The 19,051-nt window shown below is 41.0% G+C and overlaps 1 protein-coding gene across 9 annotated transcripts in view; it reads left to right on the top strand.

Moving 5' to 3' along the window:
* The window catches only part of ST7 (suppression of tumorigenicity 7), a 133,808-nt gene that overhangs the window by 76,573 nt on the left and 38,184 nt on the right, over nt 1–19,051 (top strand). For all 9 annotated transcript variants that reach the window (XM_042872479.1, XM_042872481.1, XM_042872480.1 and 6 more), the window contains 6 exons: nt 7,246–7,405; nt 10,317–10,371; nt 10,938–11,053; nt 12,197–12,272; nt 14,246–14,400; nt 17,656–17,753. In XM_042872479.1, coding sequence (XP_042728413.1) covers nt 7,246–7,405; nt 10,317–10,371; nt 10,938–11,053; nt 12,197–12,272; nt 14,246–14,400; nt 17,656–17,753 — 660 coding nt within the window. The remainder of the gene's footprint in view (nt 1–7,245; nt 7,406–10,316; nt 10,372–10,937; nt 11,054–12,196; nt 12,273–14,245; nt 14,401–17,655; nt 17,754–19,051) is intronic.

Here is a 19,051-nt window from a genome sequence, read left to right as displayed (position 1 = left end):
TCTCGGCTTAGCCTGCTCCTTTTAGAAAGCTAAGGCAGGATTTACTAGAGGAAAAGCAAACAGAATGGTAGCAATGAACCTACTTTTAGGGCAAAAATTCAAAGGGATGATTATTTTAGATCTTTACTATTATAATCTTTCTCAATTTATGTCTGCCTATTTGTTTAAAGGTCTAATGAATGTTTTCAAACCCCTTAAAAAAAACCTTCTCCAGAATATAATACCTGAGAGCTTCAGCACACATAGCACAGGAGTACAAAACAAAGCATTTTCTCTGGATTTTGCTCAATATTTTCAGAGAAACAAACTGAAATTAAAAATAATCTTAACAATCCCTAAGGTGTACTTAGGATATTGTCCTTATATTGGGCCTGGATACTGAGTGCTGCCTTTTAACTGACAGAAGGGAGTGTCGTCTTTGCTTTATTTTACTTTGTTCTATCAGCCTTAGGTCCTGTGTCTAAAACCAAGTGCATGCTTTTAAAAACTGCTGGATGAAAGCTGTAGACCTTCCCTCCCCGTACCAAACTAGGCTCTTAATTGTAAGACCAGAAGGCCAGTTTTAGGTGTTTAGTTACTGTGGTGGTAAACGGAAGAAGGGAAACATCACCAGGAGCTGGTTAGCATCACTGTGTATCTGCTGACCTCAAACGATTTCTCACTTACTTCCACGTTATTTATTGTAGATGTAGACAGAGAAATGCCATCCTTGATTCCTAAATGCCAGTGAGACTCATCACTTATTTGATTTCATGTATAAAGCATCAGGTGCACTGCTGCTCTGCCTTGCTCTGGGACTTATTTGTAGCAGAAGGCAATTACTTAATGTTTGTACCTTGGGCATTCATCAAGATTATATAGATTGAACCCCAAAGCACAGGACAGAGCTCTGGAGACATCAGTTGTTTTAGAATGCGAACACTGAGGCTCAGGAGGCAGGCCTATAAGACTTGGGTTCTGTTCAGTGCAGTTCACTTACTCATATGCACAGCAAGAGGATACTGAATGTAAAATTCAGTAATCTCAGTAATCTCACCCAGAAGAAAGAAGGATTCAAGAGGCCAGGTCCCAGCAACAAGATGCTGAGGAATGAGGGAAGTACGTGGGTTCCACAGGCACAATTCCGTACTTGCTGTTGGATGGTGAAGGCAGCTGGAGGAGTCAGCAAGAAAAAAAGAGCCTGTGTCTGTGGAGATCAAGAATCAAACAGGAGCTAAGACCATAGAGAAAGACTAAATTCTCTGTAATGAAATTCCCTGAGTATAGCATGATTACAGGTGTAGTACACTTTGTGCTGTGGTCATGAAGGCAACCTCTGAAGAAGGAGCTCAGTAAGAGACTTGTGAGCAAGAAATTTCTAAGTGCGATACTTTGATGGAAAGTACAAGAAGCAGGTAGGATGCAGTGATGATATGATGAAGGGGGAAAAGGGCATCTATAGAAGAGATGAAATTGAGTGATCCCTAGCCAGAAAAATTCAGTAAGTGGTGTATGGCAAAGTTCTTTATGAGTAAATTAAAGGAGCAGTGAAGTGATAGACGTGTAGACAAAGACTTAAAGAAAACTAAAAGCCTGTTCTGTGCTGAAAGCCTTTTTCTTGGGGCTTTGCTACTACTGTCAGTTTTTGTCTGATGCTTATATGCCACCATCCTGTACGTGCAAAAGATAAACAGGCCAGGTAGCTGACAGCCAGTAATCAGACTGTAGGGACCAGTGTCTGTGCTGAGGGGAACGTATGGTCTGTAAATTCAGTGCTGGAAACAGAACTCAACTGAGATGGTCATGGAAAGAAGAAACTGCAACTTGAATAGCCCAGGCATCAGGAAGGACAGCTGGGTAGATGCTGGAATGGTAGTGCTAGCTAGTCACTAGCCCAGTTATGCTTCAGATTTATTACTTCTTCATAATCTTGCTGTTTAGCAATGGCCTTGTAACAGACTGAATTGCCCACAGTACCACCACCCACTTATCTGTCACACAACGCAGCATCTGCAGTTCTAAAGATTCGTAGTCCTGCTGATAGTATAAAATGAAACCCTTCATAAAATAAACATTCTCTTCACAAATCTACATTGCTAGGTTATCTGTCAGACTACATGTTCTAATATTCCTTGGAATTTTCCACCATATGGGCTGGCTGATTTCTTTCCATTATTGGTTGGCTACAGTTCCTAATCAGAAAGAGAAATCACAGCTCTGCAGGTTCTGAAATGATGGAAAATTCCATCATTTCAGAAGTGTGGCAACTGATGGGAAAGTGAATGCTTTTCCTATTCCATGTTTGGATCATGAAACAATGACTCTACAGAGTTCAGTTTGGGGAATTGCATGCTACGTGACTCCTTTGAAAAACACTCCTCTCCTGTCTTATTTTGTCTCTTACTTTGTTTTCATTGTTTAGGTAAAAATCTGGCCTAACTGTAAGCAAAGTGATATGGTGCAGGAATTTCAGATCTCTTGTCTTTTCTGGATAGCACAGAACAATAGCACAGAAGTCTTTTCTATTTCAACTCTCTTCCATAATAATTACTTTAGAGCACGTAGCTTAAAATGAACAACTTAGCAGATATTTAATTCATCCCTGCACTGTTTTAGATGTTAAAAATAGAAATCAAATTAGGTCCCAAGCTGCAGTTTAAAATATTGCATTAGAAACTTGATTCCACCACAGTTACTTCCAAATTAGTAAAAACTAATTCTGACTCACAGAATACAACGTAGCTGTATTATACCTGGTGTCTTAAGAAAAGCTGAAGTTTTTCACAGGTAGGGCAGCATGAAACACAACTGTTGTCCAGCAAATGCTGCAAGCTGGCACTGTGTTTCTGCATGCCACTGAGGTTTCCCAAGAAGGCTGCATATGTAACGTGTTGGCACTGGAGTGAAAGCTGTGTAGCAAAATAATGGTGGCACTTGCATTGCAAACTGATAGTCTCAGTTCTGACGAATCACAGCAGCAATGAATCTCAGTCTTGAATGTCAACCAAGAATGCTTTGTTTTTCTACTCCAGGGATAAATAACCTTTTTCTGCTACACAGTGAGAAACATTCTGCAATAAACTCAACAAATACCAGGTTTTTTGGAGATAAGAATTAGCAAGGCAGTCAGCACAGGGGTAGAGCATGATGCTGAGGCTATACTACCTAGTCTTGAGCAGCTGGGCTGTCTGCTGCAGCCCAAGTGCAGGCACAGTCTATGTGAGTCCCTATCGCAGGTGTGCTAGTGAAGGATGTCTCAAAGAGGACCTAAATAATGCAGAAAGAACCTGTCTTTTATATATATATATATTTTAGATATTAAACATTCTTCTGCTTGTTTCATTGCCTTTGTGTAGTCTGCTGCAGAGAGGCAGAGGTGACTGAGTTCTGGGCATTCCCAGTAATTCCTGAAAGTCTGACAATTGTACAAGGACAGTCTTTGGCAGTTGAAAACTGGCACGTGGTAGTTGTTCTAAGTTTCTGACTTGCTCAGTGGATGCTGACAGGTCAAGAAGGGCAATTTGTCCATGGGAGAGAGTGCCTAAGAAACTGAAAGTGTTTGCCAGCACATGAGACAGGAAAAGTCTGTAGGAGTACAGTCTATACCTCAGTCTACAGACAAGTAAGTGGAGCCTACCCAGTGCTGAGAGAAATATTACACATAGGCCATATATTTCCAGAGGTGGGTAAAATATAAGTACAGAGGTATTTTGAATAAGCTGGTTGTTAGCAATGTATGTATCTACTCTTTAAGGAATCCCAGAACCAGCAGCAGAGGTTAAGAAGATGCTCAACTGATGAATTTCATCCAGAAGGAATAGGGCTGCATTGCCTTCAAAACTGCCATTGAGGACACTAAGGGCATGGTCAGAGGCAATTTTTTTCTTAGAATCAGGTTGGATAGGACTGTAGGATCTGTGTGTGTCAACTGGCTATCCCTAGCAGCTCAATAAACAGATTTTAAATAAACAGCCAAGAGGCTTTCTTTGTCCAAGAGCATTGTATAGTCACATCCATATGGATGAACACTCTTGCCTACCAAAACAGGGATCTTTCCTTTACTGTCTACTGGAAACAGCCCCTGGGCTGTGATATCCCTAAAACATGCCCAGTCATTGTCTGGGAGAGTTGGCACAGTCTGGGCAGTGTGCTAAAAAGCAGCTTGGATGACTGAGCCAGTCAAGCATGTGCTGCTCTCCCATCTTTTTTATCTGAGAGGCTTAACCATTGAATCTTCTGCTATCATTATCCTATTCCTCGAGGGAGTAAGCCTCAGTTAGATCCATTAGATTGGTTGTTACCAGCCCTCAGATTACAAGAGTATTCCAGCCCTTACTCCTCGGAGACAGAGATGCCTAATTAGAAGTCTGAATGAGAACTCTGAGCTGTGGAAGTTGCCTGCAAGGGATCTTCCTACTGTTTTGGTTGAAGACTCAGTACACACTCTGGGTGAGGACTACAGAGAGTATTTGCTGTATAAGAGAGGACTCCTGTCTTGGATATGATAAACAGGAAAGCATAATTCATATCACTGATAGACATCGCTATTTAGTCCAGTGAGAACAGCCATCAAAAACATCCCTTGCGAATTGATGCATTTCTGGTGGAGTATAGGGTCTGAAAAATGAGGCAGGAAGATCTGATAAGCCAAGTGATGCAGAATATGTTTGTTGTTACACAGAGAGATAAAGCAATCTGGGATTGCCTCCATGTGAGAGCAGAGATATGAAAGAGAATGGGGTTTTTTTTCGTAGTGCAGGGGGAAAAAAGTACTTGCATAGAGAAGCAAAGGCAAAAAAAAAGTCCATAATAAGTATCTGAAATGCATTGAGACTTATGAGTGATTAGCCAATTCCTATTTTACTTAAATATCTCTGTTAACTACCAGCTGTTTTTTCATAGCCATGCACTTCTAGAAATCATTACAGCTTTCCAAGATCAAATATTCTTACATTAGGTATGATCTCTACCAGAATAAAAAACAAACTCTAGATTTGGATTTCTAAACACACAAACCTGGAAATGCTCAGAACAAGATTTTAACTTGGCCTTTATGAAGGCTTCAAAGACCCCTTGGGAGTCCAGAGATATTTGACCCTGTTCTGATTTGAAAGTATATGTATGTATATGAGAGAAATGTATGATGGAATCACGAAAGAGTTTGATTCAAAGGGACTTTAAAGGTCATCTAGTTCCAAGGCCCTGTCATGGGCAGGGGCACCTTTCACCACCAGTACCTTTTGCTAAAGGGACCACCTTTGCTTTCAGAGTCAGTTCTTCTCCCCACTTTCCTCTCTGATCCAGATCTCTTTCTGTGGATAAGTAATCCTTGTAGCTAGCTATTATTATGCCAGATGATCTCTCATCTGTCTGTCAAAAGCTTGTTGGATTCACATTGCTTTTAAACTGGCTGGTATAGCTAGAAATCAAATTTGATTTGTAGAAGTCAGGTTTCAAAACTGCTGACACTAAGAAAGGTGCGAAGATTCTATGCAATTTATTGTTTTGACTTCAACATCAAATTAGAGATTATCCTCTCATATACCCTGAACAAATTACTCCAAGCAAAGACTTATTGTGATGATGCTTTATGGCTTCATTTTCTGAGAGACAGTATGCACTGAGATCTAGTTGACATTCCCTAGCTCTAGATTCACTCAACAATGATTCCCTTTTTTTAGCATAATTAATATATTTTTAAGTCTAGGGAGAAACTTGCAACTACAGCAGCTTTGACAAGTTTCAGTCACTCAGCTGCACCGTAGCAGTCGCCTTCATACATACATTCTTTCTGCTTGTATCCTGGGTTCATTGAAATTCAGTGTGACAGTTTCCCAACTTGTATACATTTTTGCAGTGTAAATGGGGTTAAAAGCACTCTCTCCAGGTTTTGTTGACTTTTTATGTAAAAGCTGATTAGGATCGAAATAACAATAATGATGATGATGGTAATAATAATAATGTAAAGGAATTTAGTACATTATGGTTTTTTATTATTTTTTTTAAAGGCAGATCTCAAAGGATGAAGCTCTGTTGACAGTCTATAGCTGAGTAGTTGAGAGTAGCTGCTTGGGCAGCTGTACTTTGGCCCGTGATTTTGTTACAGATTTTGTTATTTTGTGATCCTCTTACTTGGTGTTCTGTGTCTCTGTACAAAACTATGATTTTTGATTTGGACATGTACAGCTGTGGCTTGACTTGTGTTCAAGCTTCAAAGTTTCCAAAGACAAAACAAAAACACGTATTCACAGCTGAACTGTTACTGTATCTTATGGCACAGTCTTTCTTTGATGATTGGGTTTGTGTTGGCTGCTTAGGCTATGAAGTTCTCTTTGATCACAAGATTTAAATTCTAAACCCCTTAGGCAGTGTTAGTAAGGGCACGAGAGCAGCTAAAACCAAAGGTTCTCCTTTACCGCCTCCCCAGCTGCCACCTCTAGCATCTGGAGAAAGGCAGGCAGCGCAGTGATGGGTGCCTGAGAGGTGTACAGGGCAAAGCAGGAACCGTGAGATTCCCTGACAGTTCTGCCCCCGGCTCACAAGCTTCCCACCATGGTGCTCCTACAGGTTTATCCTAGGGAACAAGTACAGTGACAAACACGCTGTGAAACCTGAGCAGGAGCGACACAGGCTGTGGGGCTTTTGTCGATTTGCCTGGAATGCAGAGTTCACAAAGATCTGGATGCGTTTATGTTCTGATTTCTCTGTGAGCATCTGTTTAGCTTTCCAAATGACCTCTGTGTGTTCGCACAGCCCTTCTGCCTTCTCCACAGACCGAAACCACCATGTCTAATTGGGTTGTGTTTCTGTTGGGACGCAGACGTTTTGCTGGGGGTGGGGGTGCAGCTGCAGAGCCCGTTAGGTGCACTCCTACCGGCAGACTTTACAAAGCCGTTTCCCTATTTGTATGAAGCAGTCCCCATTTCCAAAGGTTTGCGTGGTTTCCTGAAGATCCGCTCTTATCCAGGGATGTAATACCTCTGTGAAAATGCAGCATGTTTAGGCTGTGATTTTCCAGGTGGAGCTACGTGAACAATCTTCTGGTGCGCTAAGCCGGGGTCGGGAATAAGACAAAACCTCAAAACAAACAACGAAGCTTTAAAAGATACAGGATTGCGTTCCGTGGGATTTGTTACCGAGGTTTTTCACGTCCGCAAGCCCCTTTTCTGAAGCTACCCAGGAGCAGGGCGCGGCGCGGGGCGGGGCGGGGCGGGCTTTGCCGGCGGTCACGAGCGGCGCGCTGACGTGCGTGTGTGTGTGTTGCAGATCTTCGAGTGGTGGTACTTCCGCAAGTACGGGACGTCCTTCATCGAGCAGGTCTCGGTGAGCCACTTGCGCCCTCTGCTGGGTGGGGTGGACAACAGCGCGCCCAGCGCGGCCAACGCCGCCAACGGCGAGGCGGACTCCAGCAGGCAGAGCGTGTCAGGTGAGCGCCGTGCCGCGCCGCGCCGTGCCAGGGGGCTCTGGCGTTTCTCCGAAGATAAAAATACAGAACTGCCGCAGTAATTGCTCACCCTGATCCCTTCTTTCCAAATCAGTCCGCTGTGTGTTGCACAGTTACCAGCACGTCTTCCTGCTTGCTCTGAGACCCGAGGGGTCGCTCTGCTCCTCTGCTGCCCTCTGTGCCTCTCTGGGCAAGGCACAGAACTGACAAATGGGGAAATGTGTGCAAAAAAGAAGATATTCAGTTAAGGAGAATGTGTTGTTAAGCAGCTGAGCTATTCCTGTCTGTACCTGGCAACTTTTGCTTCAGCGTTCCTCATGAAAGCAAGCAAGGAGAAATTAGCTTTGAACTCACGAGTTAAATAAAGTAAGCGGCCTCAAAACCCCTTGCACTCTGCTGGGTATTTCCATTTAGGGAAGACTTGGTATAGCACTGCAAAGTCAGCTGCTGTCATTCCCATCTGAGGAGAGGCCACGAATAGCAGCACTGCGTGGTGCAGGATATTAGATTTGGGTGAACTGGCAGAAAGCATGGGATGGCTTGGAAACACCTGTGTGCACTCATCAGTGCCTTCAGTCATGCTTCAGCAGCTCTGAAATAACTCTGGGCATTTTAAAGCAGAAGGCGCAGTATTTTGGCTAATGAGGCTCAGCCAAGCATCTCGACTTGCTGATATAAAGAAGCAGGCAAGGAATGGCTCTGCCTTCAGTGCACAGGCACACAGTGCTACAGATCCCTCAAACAGTGTCTGTGTGCAGCGTGTCTGTGAGAGCTGCTGTTCGTGCAGATATGGATGCTCAAAACCAGACCATTGAATAGAGAGCTCAAAAAGCAATATTCAGTAAATAGGTACAGTGTGTTATTAAGTTGTAATGGAACAGAAAAAGCAGCCTTCTGAGCCCATCGTGAATCCACGCAGGGATATTTCTTTCACTGCCAAGCAGAGTGAAGATGGCTTTTGTACTTGGTTCACCATGTTTCCCCGTGTAGATGTATGACTGCTGTAGAATGCTCCAGTAGGTGCCTTTGAGAACACTGGAAGAACAGTTGTACTGAAACCACAGTACCAGCAGATACCAAGACAAAAGCAGCAAAGAGCACATCATGCCTAACTAGCCAGGCAGGTGCCAGACCTAGGACAGAAGATGGTAATATGCCTTCTGAGCTTCCCCTTCTTGTTCCCCAGCTCCCCTACTACAGTGCTTCTGTGCTCCATTAGAGTACTGTTGTCTCAGTCTGAATAAGGTGAGGGAAAAGGATGATCAAATAGCTGTTGCCAAATACTGTTTGTTGCAGAGTAAGCCAAGCCTTTGAACTGTAGCTCTGGTTCTGAGGAGGCTGATATTAATTTAATATTTACTGTGTGTTGAAAGTTCTATTATGAAAAGCTGTCAGACTGAAGCTTGTCAAACAGCCATACCCTCTGGCTGCACAACTGAACAGCAGAATTCTGATTGAGTGCTTCTGCTGAGTAAACCAATGGAGCTTTCCAACACTGGTTACCCTGGAGTGGTTGGCTGAAAGGCACAGACGCATAATCAATGCTTTTAGTCTTGCCAAACAAATTCCCTTCCCCATGTCAGTGCTTGATGCACATTACGCAGTGCAGGGACCTGCCACCTATGCTGCCTGACTTTTTGTGTAGCTGCAAGTGGTTTTATATTATTGCAAACAGTTTCTGTAAAATACTTTCTCTCCTTGACACTCGAGCCTCATACTCAGAAGTGCCAGGTCCATAAAAGCAGAGGAAGGCTTTGCCTGTCATTTTGTCTTGTACTTTAATGGACCTGACATAACTTATGAGTGTTGTATGAAGTAGGGTACATGTCCTGCTGACTCCATATACTTCCTGAAAACTGCTGCAGTGATTTGTTTAGAAATGATGTTATGGAACCTCTTTGTGAAAAATGTGCTGGTTGACATTTGGTGGTGGAGGGCAGCCAGCAAAATGCTGCAGGTTCAGTTCTCCTGATGGGATTTTGCAGAGCAATGGATGAGGGGTCATCCACTAACATGGCAAGGCAGCACTGGGTTTCACAATGAGCCTCTTGAGTCCCTGTTGCAAATGCTGAGTTCATTCTGGCCTTAGCTTTGCTTAAGTGAATTGTCCTCATTGAAATCAAGAGAACAAATCTGGTGTTTAATTAAAGCAACAGAAGCTGTAATTAAGAGCTCAGCTTTTCAAAAGCTATAGAAGCTAATTGTATGATTTTTTTGGAGTTCTAAATGACTTTTTTTTTATCCCTTCCTAACCTGTAGCATTAAGAATTTGCAGTTATTATTATTATTTTTTTTCCCCTGAGAGACATGGATGAAATACCAAACCTTTGCAATGGACTTTTTTCTGCCAATCAACTTTAGACTACTCTGTCAACCCTGGGGTGCTTATAATTTAAGTAAGGTTAGCAGATGTTGCCATGGATAAGCTAAGGAAGGATTAAAATTGGCAGTTGTAGCTGAGGTTTTCAGTGATTTACAGTATCAACTAAGCAGTGAAGTTCTTCTATAGGAATAACAAGTCCATGGGGATGGAGTTAATTGCTGTTTTTCAGTGCAGTAACCCAGTGTGAGCCCTTTTCAGATCTGCCTTATGGGAAATGTGAGTCCCAGCACTAATCGGTGTTGTTTTCACCTGGCATTTGGTGCTTTGTTGGATGTTATTTGTCTGGAATGATGTCATTTATTAACACTGACTTGCAATGAAATTGTCATTTTAAAAGAAAAGAGCAATCAGTCAGGTTGCCTGCATCTCATGCTCTTTATTTTTTCCATTTGTGCCTATAGAAAATAAAGTGGGATTGTTAAGGCTCATTAGAAGGTAACCAATGTTTCTGATAAACCTCAAGTTTTAATTTGGGAGAGATACATTGTTGTGTGTTTCTGTTTATCACAGAATGCAAAGTCTGGCGAAATCCCTTAAATCTGTTCAGAGGAGCTGAATATAATCGGTAAGTGCTGTGATGTTACAGGTATGGATTTGGGTTAAGGACCTTAATTGAACATTTCCATTAATCTAACTCAGCAACAGAAAAACTGTTGTGGATGCTTTTGATCATGCCAGGCTCTCCTACAATTTGTAAAATGTTTCTGAAGGAAAAGGAAATTAAATTCATACACATGCATTTCATACACATGCACCTGTCAGTTCTGTAATTTTTGGTGCGTTAGAAAAACTGGAAAACCTAAGTGCAGTATGATGTGGCACATTAAGACGTGGCAGTAATTCTGTTCAGATCAGCTACAGCAAATAAACTGATGAATTATATCTAGATTTCATGTGATATTAGCGTTTAAATAGGTGTGTTAGCCACTGCCAGTAATTACCTCCCACCATCCTCGCTTATGTTCAGCTACTGTAGCTCCATCACAGGACAGTGAAATGCAGTGTGTTTGTGTTAGGAGTTTGGCTCCTTAGTGGGTTATGCCTGTCTAACAGCTAGGACTCTTCTTTCCTATATGTTTTGCTGATTGTGACTTCATTAACCAAACTGTCTCTTTGTTGGCATGCTTGCAGGTATACATGGGTAACAGGAAGAGAACCTTTGACTTACTACGATATGAATCTTTCAGCACAGGACCATCAGACATTCTTTACATGTGACACGGATCATTTACGACCTGCTGATGCTAGTAAGAGACTTTGGGAACAACCATTTTTACCAGTAGGTTAATGATTACTTTGAACTGCTGCAAGAAAAGTACAGTCAGACATCAGTTCTGTCAGGCAGATGGAGGAAGACAAAGTTTGGTCATGCCTGGAAAGCTGTTGCTGTTCTATTGCTAATATGCTAGATTTGTGCAAGACTCTATGTAGGTATAAGCTCTCAAGTTTGTGTCACTTCTATGTTCTACTTTCTTTCTGGAGTCGTTCAAGGTACCATTTAAAAGCGTAAATAAGGATTTATGTTTTCCTCCCATTTCTTGCAGCAGTTCCAAACAGATATAGCTTCATTTGCCTCCAGCTGTAGTGTAGTAAACTGAACTACATTATCCAGACTCCACTTAGCCTATGCTGACAGAAGACAGCTTACGTAAAATCCGAGTCCTGTACTTTATTCCCTGTTGTAGTTAGAAGCTGTGTAAAAAAAAAATGAGAGCACATTTAGAAACTAATTTCATATAAGCAGCTTTAGTTGTATTAAGCCTTTATTGTTAAGTCCACATGCATACTTCAGTTCAGCTTAAAATGTACAACAAATATTTTAATAATCAGAATTTGCATCTGAAGAGACAAATCTTCTTTGTCTCTTAGGACAGAAGAAATACTGACAGTTGGGCACTATATTCTGTGGATGTAATTACAAAGGAGAGCATACTGTGCTTTTTTTGACACAGGAGAAACATGAATCCTATTTTCTGAATACCATGGGCTGGTTATGAGGTCATCTTAATTAGCCTGAATGTTGTCTCATTTAACATACTCCTAAAGCAACTGCACATTAAGGAGCTGGAATAGGAACCTCAACTATGCTTGTATTCTTTTGTGCCCCATGGAATCTACCTCCCCAAGAAGGGAAAGCTGCTTGCTCACTCTGCGTGTAACAGTGCAGATGGCACAATCTGTCAGATTTTCCCTTGGAAAACAGGTGATTAAATGAAAGAATAAGGCTCAGCATTTGGTTGTATGTCTTTTGACTGATTGCTGAGGTCTTTGGAATGCTATGCGGTGAGTCAGGCTGAGAATAGTAAATTTTGTTGTTGAAATGCAATAGATTTTCCTTGTTAATGCTATAATGACTGATATGCCCCTTTTCTGCTTGGTTTATTGAATAGTAATGCAAAAAGCCTGGAGAGAGAGAAACCCCCAAGCCCGAATTTCTGCAGCACATGAAGCTTTGGAATTGAATGAGTGAGTGACAACAACATTAACATTTATTTTCTGTCATTTAAAAATCCATTTGATGATAGCTTAGGGCAGGGGTTTTACTACAGTAATTTTTAACCATGATTACTGGCCTGCCACAGGAAGTCCAGCAGTGGGAGGAAAAGAAGCACAGCTGTATGTGGTGCTAGCCACCCAGAAGATCCTTGGGCACTGATGACAATAGGGTGTTTTCACATTGATGTCAGCAGGCTTTGGATCAGGCCCTGTGTTAGCACAGAAAAGTGTTAATTATGTTGCCTCCTGGTGAGTCCATGATATGTTTATTTATGGGATGGAGACAGAGAGTTCCCTTTTGGATTTCTCAGTTGTCCTGAACAGAAGCAAGAAAGAAGGGACTCGTAAACACTTCCTGAAATATTCATTTGATAGTGTGAGGGAAAATGATGTAATATTTTGGGACTTTTGTTTTTTTCAGTCTGTTATTTATTTTCCCAATGAGAAATGTAGCATTCTCAGATCCCACAGTAAGCTCAGTGCTGTGAGGCTTTGCTGGCATGGCATACTGTACAAATGTTGCCAAAGTGCATAAAGTGGGGAGACTCCCTTAGGTTGCTGTCAGAGAGTATTGCATTGTAGAATTGCATAAACTGATGCCTTACAGATTGTCCTTCACTAGTTTCGTTAGAAGGAAAAAAATAAATGTTTGTTCCTGGGCCACAATTTAACTGAGAGAGCATATAGCTTAAAAGGCTTTAGCAAGCAGTGAGCTATTCACCTATTCCATTCCACTCACATATGGAGTCTTATTTTCACCCAGACTTGTTTTTACCACTTCCTCAATAGATGACTGTGTGAAACACAGCTAGAGGAGACAGCAGCAGCCTGATTCCATTTCTGTATAAACAAGGATCTCCTTGTATTAGCTGTTTGTATCAGAAAGAAATCAGCATGCTGTATCCCACCTAACTTCAGCTGTTAAAATTGTGTCTGTCAAATCCAAAGTAGTTACCTCAGCTCCTTGTATAGCAATGACAGAAGCTTCTCAACTCAGCTTATCATCATGCTTGTAGAGAGAGATTTACACAGGTGAAATGAATGGCTTTGTGAAGATGCTCCTTAAAGGAGGAGGAACACAGATAGTTCTAAATTAGACTGTTGAAAGATGAGTGAAGTGATTCCCCCCTGCATTTCACCTTTTCCTGTATTCCTAAAGTAAATTTCCCAGTTACCATTTTATGGGGGGTCGGGGAGGGGACCTCTACAATTACATTCATGATCTGATATTTGAAAGTGCTGTAGATCCATGGGCCAGCAGTGTGTCCTTGTGGCCAAGAGAGCCAGTGGTACTCTGGGGTGTATTAAAATGAGCATGGCCAGCAGATTGAGGGAGATGATCCTTCCCATGTACTCTGTCCTGCTGGGGCCTCATTTCGAGTACTGACAGAACAAGGGGCAACAGGTACAGGCTGTACCACAGCAGGTTCCATCTGAACATAAGAAAAAACTTCTACTGCAGGGGTGACAGAGCACAGGCACAGGCTGCGCAGAAAGGTTGTGGAGTCTCCTCTGGAGATACTGAAAATCCACCTGGATGCTTTTCTGTACAAACTACTGCAAGGAACCTGCTTTAGCAGGGGGATTGGACTTGATCTCCAGAGATCCCTTCTTTTCATATCATTGCAATAATGGAAACATTTTATGTTAAAAGAGTTCATTAAACCAGTCTTGGTCTCCAATGAGTTTTAGTCCATATTGCTTAGTGAAACAGTGTTTTACTTCCTGGGACATATTTCAGTAGGTTTACTAGGGCTGCTGCATGATACAGTATCAACATGAAAGTCATTATCTACTTGCCTGACTATTTACAAAGGGTCAGGAGAAAGATGTATCACTAAAATCTTTTGCTTCCATATTCAATACATGCTTGATTGTCTGCATATCTTTGTACAGTTTCTACTTCTTGCAACTTTCTCGTGGTTCTTCTGACATTTCTGCAGATGTGCCACTGCCTATATTCTTTTGGCTGAAGAGGAAGCAACAACTATTGTGGAAGCAGAGAAGCTGTTCAAGCAAGCTCTGAAGGCTGGAGAGGGCTGTTACAGGCGCAGTCAGCAATTGCAGCATCACGGTGCCCAGTACGAAGCCCAACACAGTAAGTTTCTGTGGAAGAAATAGCTGTTCTAAAAAGGGAGAAATTCTGGTAGTGGTAGCTTATCTTTTTTACCTCTCAGAATGATGTACTCGATATTTCATGTTGGCTACAATATGGCCATAGGCTGCATTTTTTTTCATTGTTTTCGTCTGATTCTGTTACTGAGTTGGCAGTACTCAGAATACAGATACATCGTTTCTGTCATGGCAGAAAATGCAAACCACTTACTTAACAGAAAATGGAATGCTGCATAGCCAAAAGAGATTTGATATTCGGAAGATTCTGGAGACTATGTTAGGAAGTTGAACTAAAATGCCATTAGCCATTTTGAAAACATAAGCTCATGTGAAAAGACAGTAAAGAATAGCAGAAACAGAGGTGAGTTGGTGCTTTGCCAGCTTTTTCCATCAGCAGTAATGATAAATAAGTACAGCACACTGTTGTGTGAAAGTTGATGAGATCCATTTGCCAGTGTGACATTTGAAAAGTTAGGTGCATACATTAAGAAAGGTCATGGAAACATTAACAACTGGAATAGCATAGTGCTGCAATTGATGCTTTTTTGATGTTTTTTGCAATTGATGCAACTGATGTTTTTTGCTTGTTTTTTTTTAATTTTTTATCGTTGAGATTTAGCTGCTGTAATGATATTTGCTAGATGCTTCTTAATTCTAAGAAAATGCATAAGGTTACAGTGCGAGTAAAAGAACAGAAAGATAAATAAAATGAGCAGATCTAGGTTAGTTCTAGTCTACAGTGACTACCTCAGGCAAAAATAATACCAATGAATTACGTAAGTACAAGCACTGACATATTTTGGGCATCTGTAACATTCTCAGGACTTGAATTCATAGCCTCTGGCTGTGTCACATAATTCGAAGATTGCAGATAAAAATTGTACAAAGTGAAATTGTCTGTCATCTCTGGTTTCAAAAGTGCACACAAGTCTATACGTGAAAGCCTGAGGTTTTATAAATCTTGGAGGTGGTATTTTAAACATTTGTTGGATATAAAATGATATTTAAGATGATACATTTATGATTATTTGCTTTTTTTTGGAGAAAAACAAATGAAGAGCAGCTGAGCCCTTGAAGCAGTTTTCAGGTTCTAGCAGGCTGCCCATGAAACTTTAATTCGTACACTCAATCCATTTTAAGCACAGAAAAATGACAGCAATTCTGTGAAAACTACACAAAAAGACTGTCACAATTCTCATGCTGGTGAGCAAGATGTCCAAAATATGTTAAGTTTGTGCAAGCAAATGTAAGTGTGGTATCATCTTAACTGATGTGTGTTATAATATGTGTCACTACCGTCATCATCAAGGTTGACATCCTGAACCTTCAGATGTACAGCAGAGTAAGCAGTCAGCTGAGTCTCATAATTAAGAATGCTGCCATAGAGTAAGAAGGGCTGAAGGCTGACTGCCGGCTCTGACTGTTGCTTGGTAGAGGGTCTAGATTGTCCCACTCCTCTCTGCCTTCCTCTGGTAATTTCAGCGTGCACCCTCAGGAGTTAGAGAAACTCCATCTACAGAATGTGCCTTACACACAAGGACTTCAGGTAGAAATCTTCTGATTATATGCTGCATTTACATGGTTTTAAAAGATGAAGACCTCAGGTTTCTTTAGGGAAGAAGGACCATGGGCACACCATGTCTGTAAGGAGACCACAGTTCCTCTCCCTCTTTTGCAGTTACTCCTTGGTTCTGAAGTCTGTTCCATTTTTAATCCTTCAGGCTGACATTGGGATGAAAAGTGGGAGAGAAGATCACTGTAACAACAATACATTGCTCAATTTTTCTGTATGTTAAGGTGTTCTGTCGTTCGTTCAGTGACAGGCATGAATTTTAAGTGTGGATAATGACTTTGGGCAGTCAGTTCAATCTCTTCCAAAAGATTCCAGTTATAGAAGGTGAAGACAATTTTGTTTAAGGTGGCCCATACTAGTCACCCTAAATAATTAGTCACCTCAGAAAATGGACTGAAAGGTTATCTTGATTTCATAGTAAATAAATGCCTTTTGACCGTTTTTTCTGAAATGTCTGGAAAGGAGCTTGGCCTGAAATTTATACCTCTTAGTTACACTACATAAACATGTTGAAACAGATGTAACTAATAAATTGTTTATTAAATAGAGAAGAAACAATTCGGAGATAAGAAATTACATAATATAAAATACAGCTAATGAAATTCCTTCCCTCCCTTATTTTTGTTCTAAAGTCAGACCTTTCAGCCTGCTGTTGGATCTGTCTGAAAATCATAATCACAGCTTTAAAACAGTTTGTAGGTACTTGGAATGTTTTCAGCGCACATCTTGTTCTTATTATGAAAGGCTTGAAAATGTTAGGAACAGAGCAATCTTTACAGACTGCATACGTGAAGATAATTTGTAGCAAGTGTCTTATATTTCCTTGATATGGTAATTTTATAGATGATTGCCTGTCCACACATTTTCTGTTGGTCCAGAAGTATGTTAAAAGTTCACGTTGGGATTGTGGAGAGAGAATGAGAAACCAAGGATCAGTGAAAGAGTGAGGGTAATTCTAGAGATTAATTACTGCAGCTGTTTCGTTTCTGTCTTGGTCGGGGCACCTTCCAGCACACAGGATTGTTATGTCTGAGAGATGCAAATTTGCCATCCATAGCTGTGAGGAACTTGAAGGTGGTGGCAAGGTAACAAGTAAAGGCTCAACAAAAGGAAGGTTCAGGTGTATTTGTAACCAAAAAGTAAGATAACTGTTAGAATAAAGCTGAGGAATTAGTTTACTGAATCTCCTATTAACACGTGTGCAACTTAACTTACAAAAACATAAGGAAAGACATACTGGAGTTTTCATGGATACTGCTGTTTAAACCAAATATGTGAACTGGTAAGTAATTGGATGCTGTCTGTATAACTGCACATTTTTGTGTCAGTGTTAACTTCATAGGGGTTCCACTCCCCTGAGCATTACTTGATGGTCTGTATCCTACAGAGCTCTCCATGCCTTCAGATCAGCTTATATTTCACAGGTGTAAGGCCAACATATGGGTCCTTATTTGTACCACTGTATATCCAGAGTAATTCCTCTGGTTTTAGTGATATCATCTCTAAGTCAGCTGAATTTGTTGAGAGTTTATTGGAATTATTGTGAAAGCACTGATGATAGTGAATAACAAAAATTATATAGAAAACTTTCTGTTGGAATATTAAAGAACTTCTTTTTTTAAAAAAAGTCTTTTTTTAATCTTAATTATGTTTCTTTTTCTGCAGGAAGGGACACTAATGTGTTAGTTTATATTAAGAGAAGGCTGGCAATGTGTGCAAGAAAGCTGGGAAGGACCAGAGAAGCAGTGAAAATGATGAGAGATGTGAGTTTGTATTTTATTTGCTTTTGATACATAGGTAATAAATAGTAGCACAGAAATGATATATACCAGTTACAAATTAATATCTGCTCTTAAATCGTGCAGTTGTACTGACAGTCATTTTGTATGTGTAATGTACATAAAGACTAAGTTAACACATCCCTTCTAAGGTTGCAAAAGGAGCACTAAAAAATCACAGAATTCCAGATGGATGGTTGTATTTCCCATCCTGGTATGTTTGCGTTAGAGTGCTGCCTTTGGTTATTCAGTCATGAAGTTACATAGCTTCTTTTTCAGAAGACTTCCTCTGTGACACGTAGTGAGTTTGGATTTGCAAAGCTGCATTTTGGCTCCTTTCCTTCTTTGTGACACTGCTGAGAACTGCAGACAGTGTTATTTATTCATGCAAAACTTATTACCGAGACGTCAAAAGAAAGTTATTAATCTGTAGTGAAATAATTTCCCTCTGAGATGGGGGATGATTTTATTCAGTATTGGTAGGCTACAAATTTGAAACATCAAACAGTAGCAAGCAGGGGAGTGGCAGTAAGTGCATCAGTCCCCATGAGGCTCTGTATAAGTTTCAAGTGCATAAAAGGCTGAACTTTAGAGATAGCTGTGCATGCCTGGCACTACTTTGATGGAGATCTCCTGCACGCAGGTGAGTAACACGTAGTTTGAGGCAGTGACTTACCACACCCAAGGCAGCAAGTCTGTGTCTCGGTGATATTTCTGAAAACATTGAACAGAGTTCATCATGGTGCTAGTCCTCATCCTAAATAATCTACCAAATGGCAAGTGGGGAGCAATTTTGTTTCCTGTCTCTGGTTGAGGTTTTTCAGGCATACAACTCTTGCTTCTCAGAATCACTAGGCTGACAGATAGAGGTGTTGAAAAAGGACTTGTCGAAACCCAGCCATTGTACAGCTATGAGTGTGAGAAAGAGGAACAAGGAGGAAAAGGTCTGTTTTTCCAGCCCCGTAGTCAACAAAGTCAGCTGGGAGAAAAAATTTTCAGTCCAGCCAGCTCCACTGATTATTTATCAATTTCATTACACAGGCACACCGGGACAAACACTGAAATGCTGGTGGAAACATGGAAATTCTAAGTTCTGGCACTAATATACAAGAAAGATACAATTTTGAATTTCACGTTCAAATGTCGCACATCATAACTATGGCAACTTGTGGAGCTTGATGTGAGCTGCTGAATGTGTCTTATGATTTGTAGATAGGGCTGTGCAGAACAGATCTTCCATGGGCCTTTCCTCAGTTGATGTCAATACATCATTTGTTAGACGT

The sequence above is a fragment of the Lagopus leucura genome, unplaced genomic scaffold (genome assembly GCF_019238085.1).
Source record: "Lagopus leucura isolate 7727_CA_CO unplaced genomic scaffold, USGS_WTPT01 Super-Scaffold_100008, whole genome shotgun sequence".
Taxonomy (NCBI): domain Eukaryota; kingdom Metazoa; phylum Chordata; class Aves; order Galliformes; family Phasianidae; genus Lagopus; species Lagopus leucura.
Note: the sequence above shows the minus strand (reverse complement) of the source record. Positions and strands in the feature narration are given on the sequence as shown.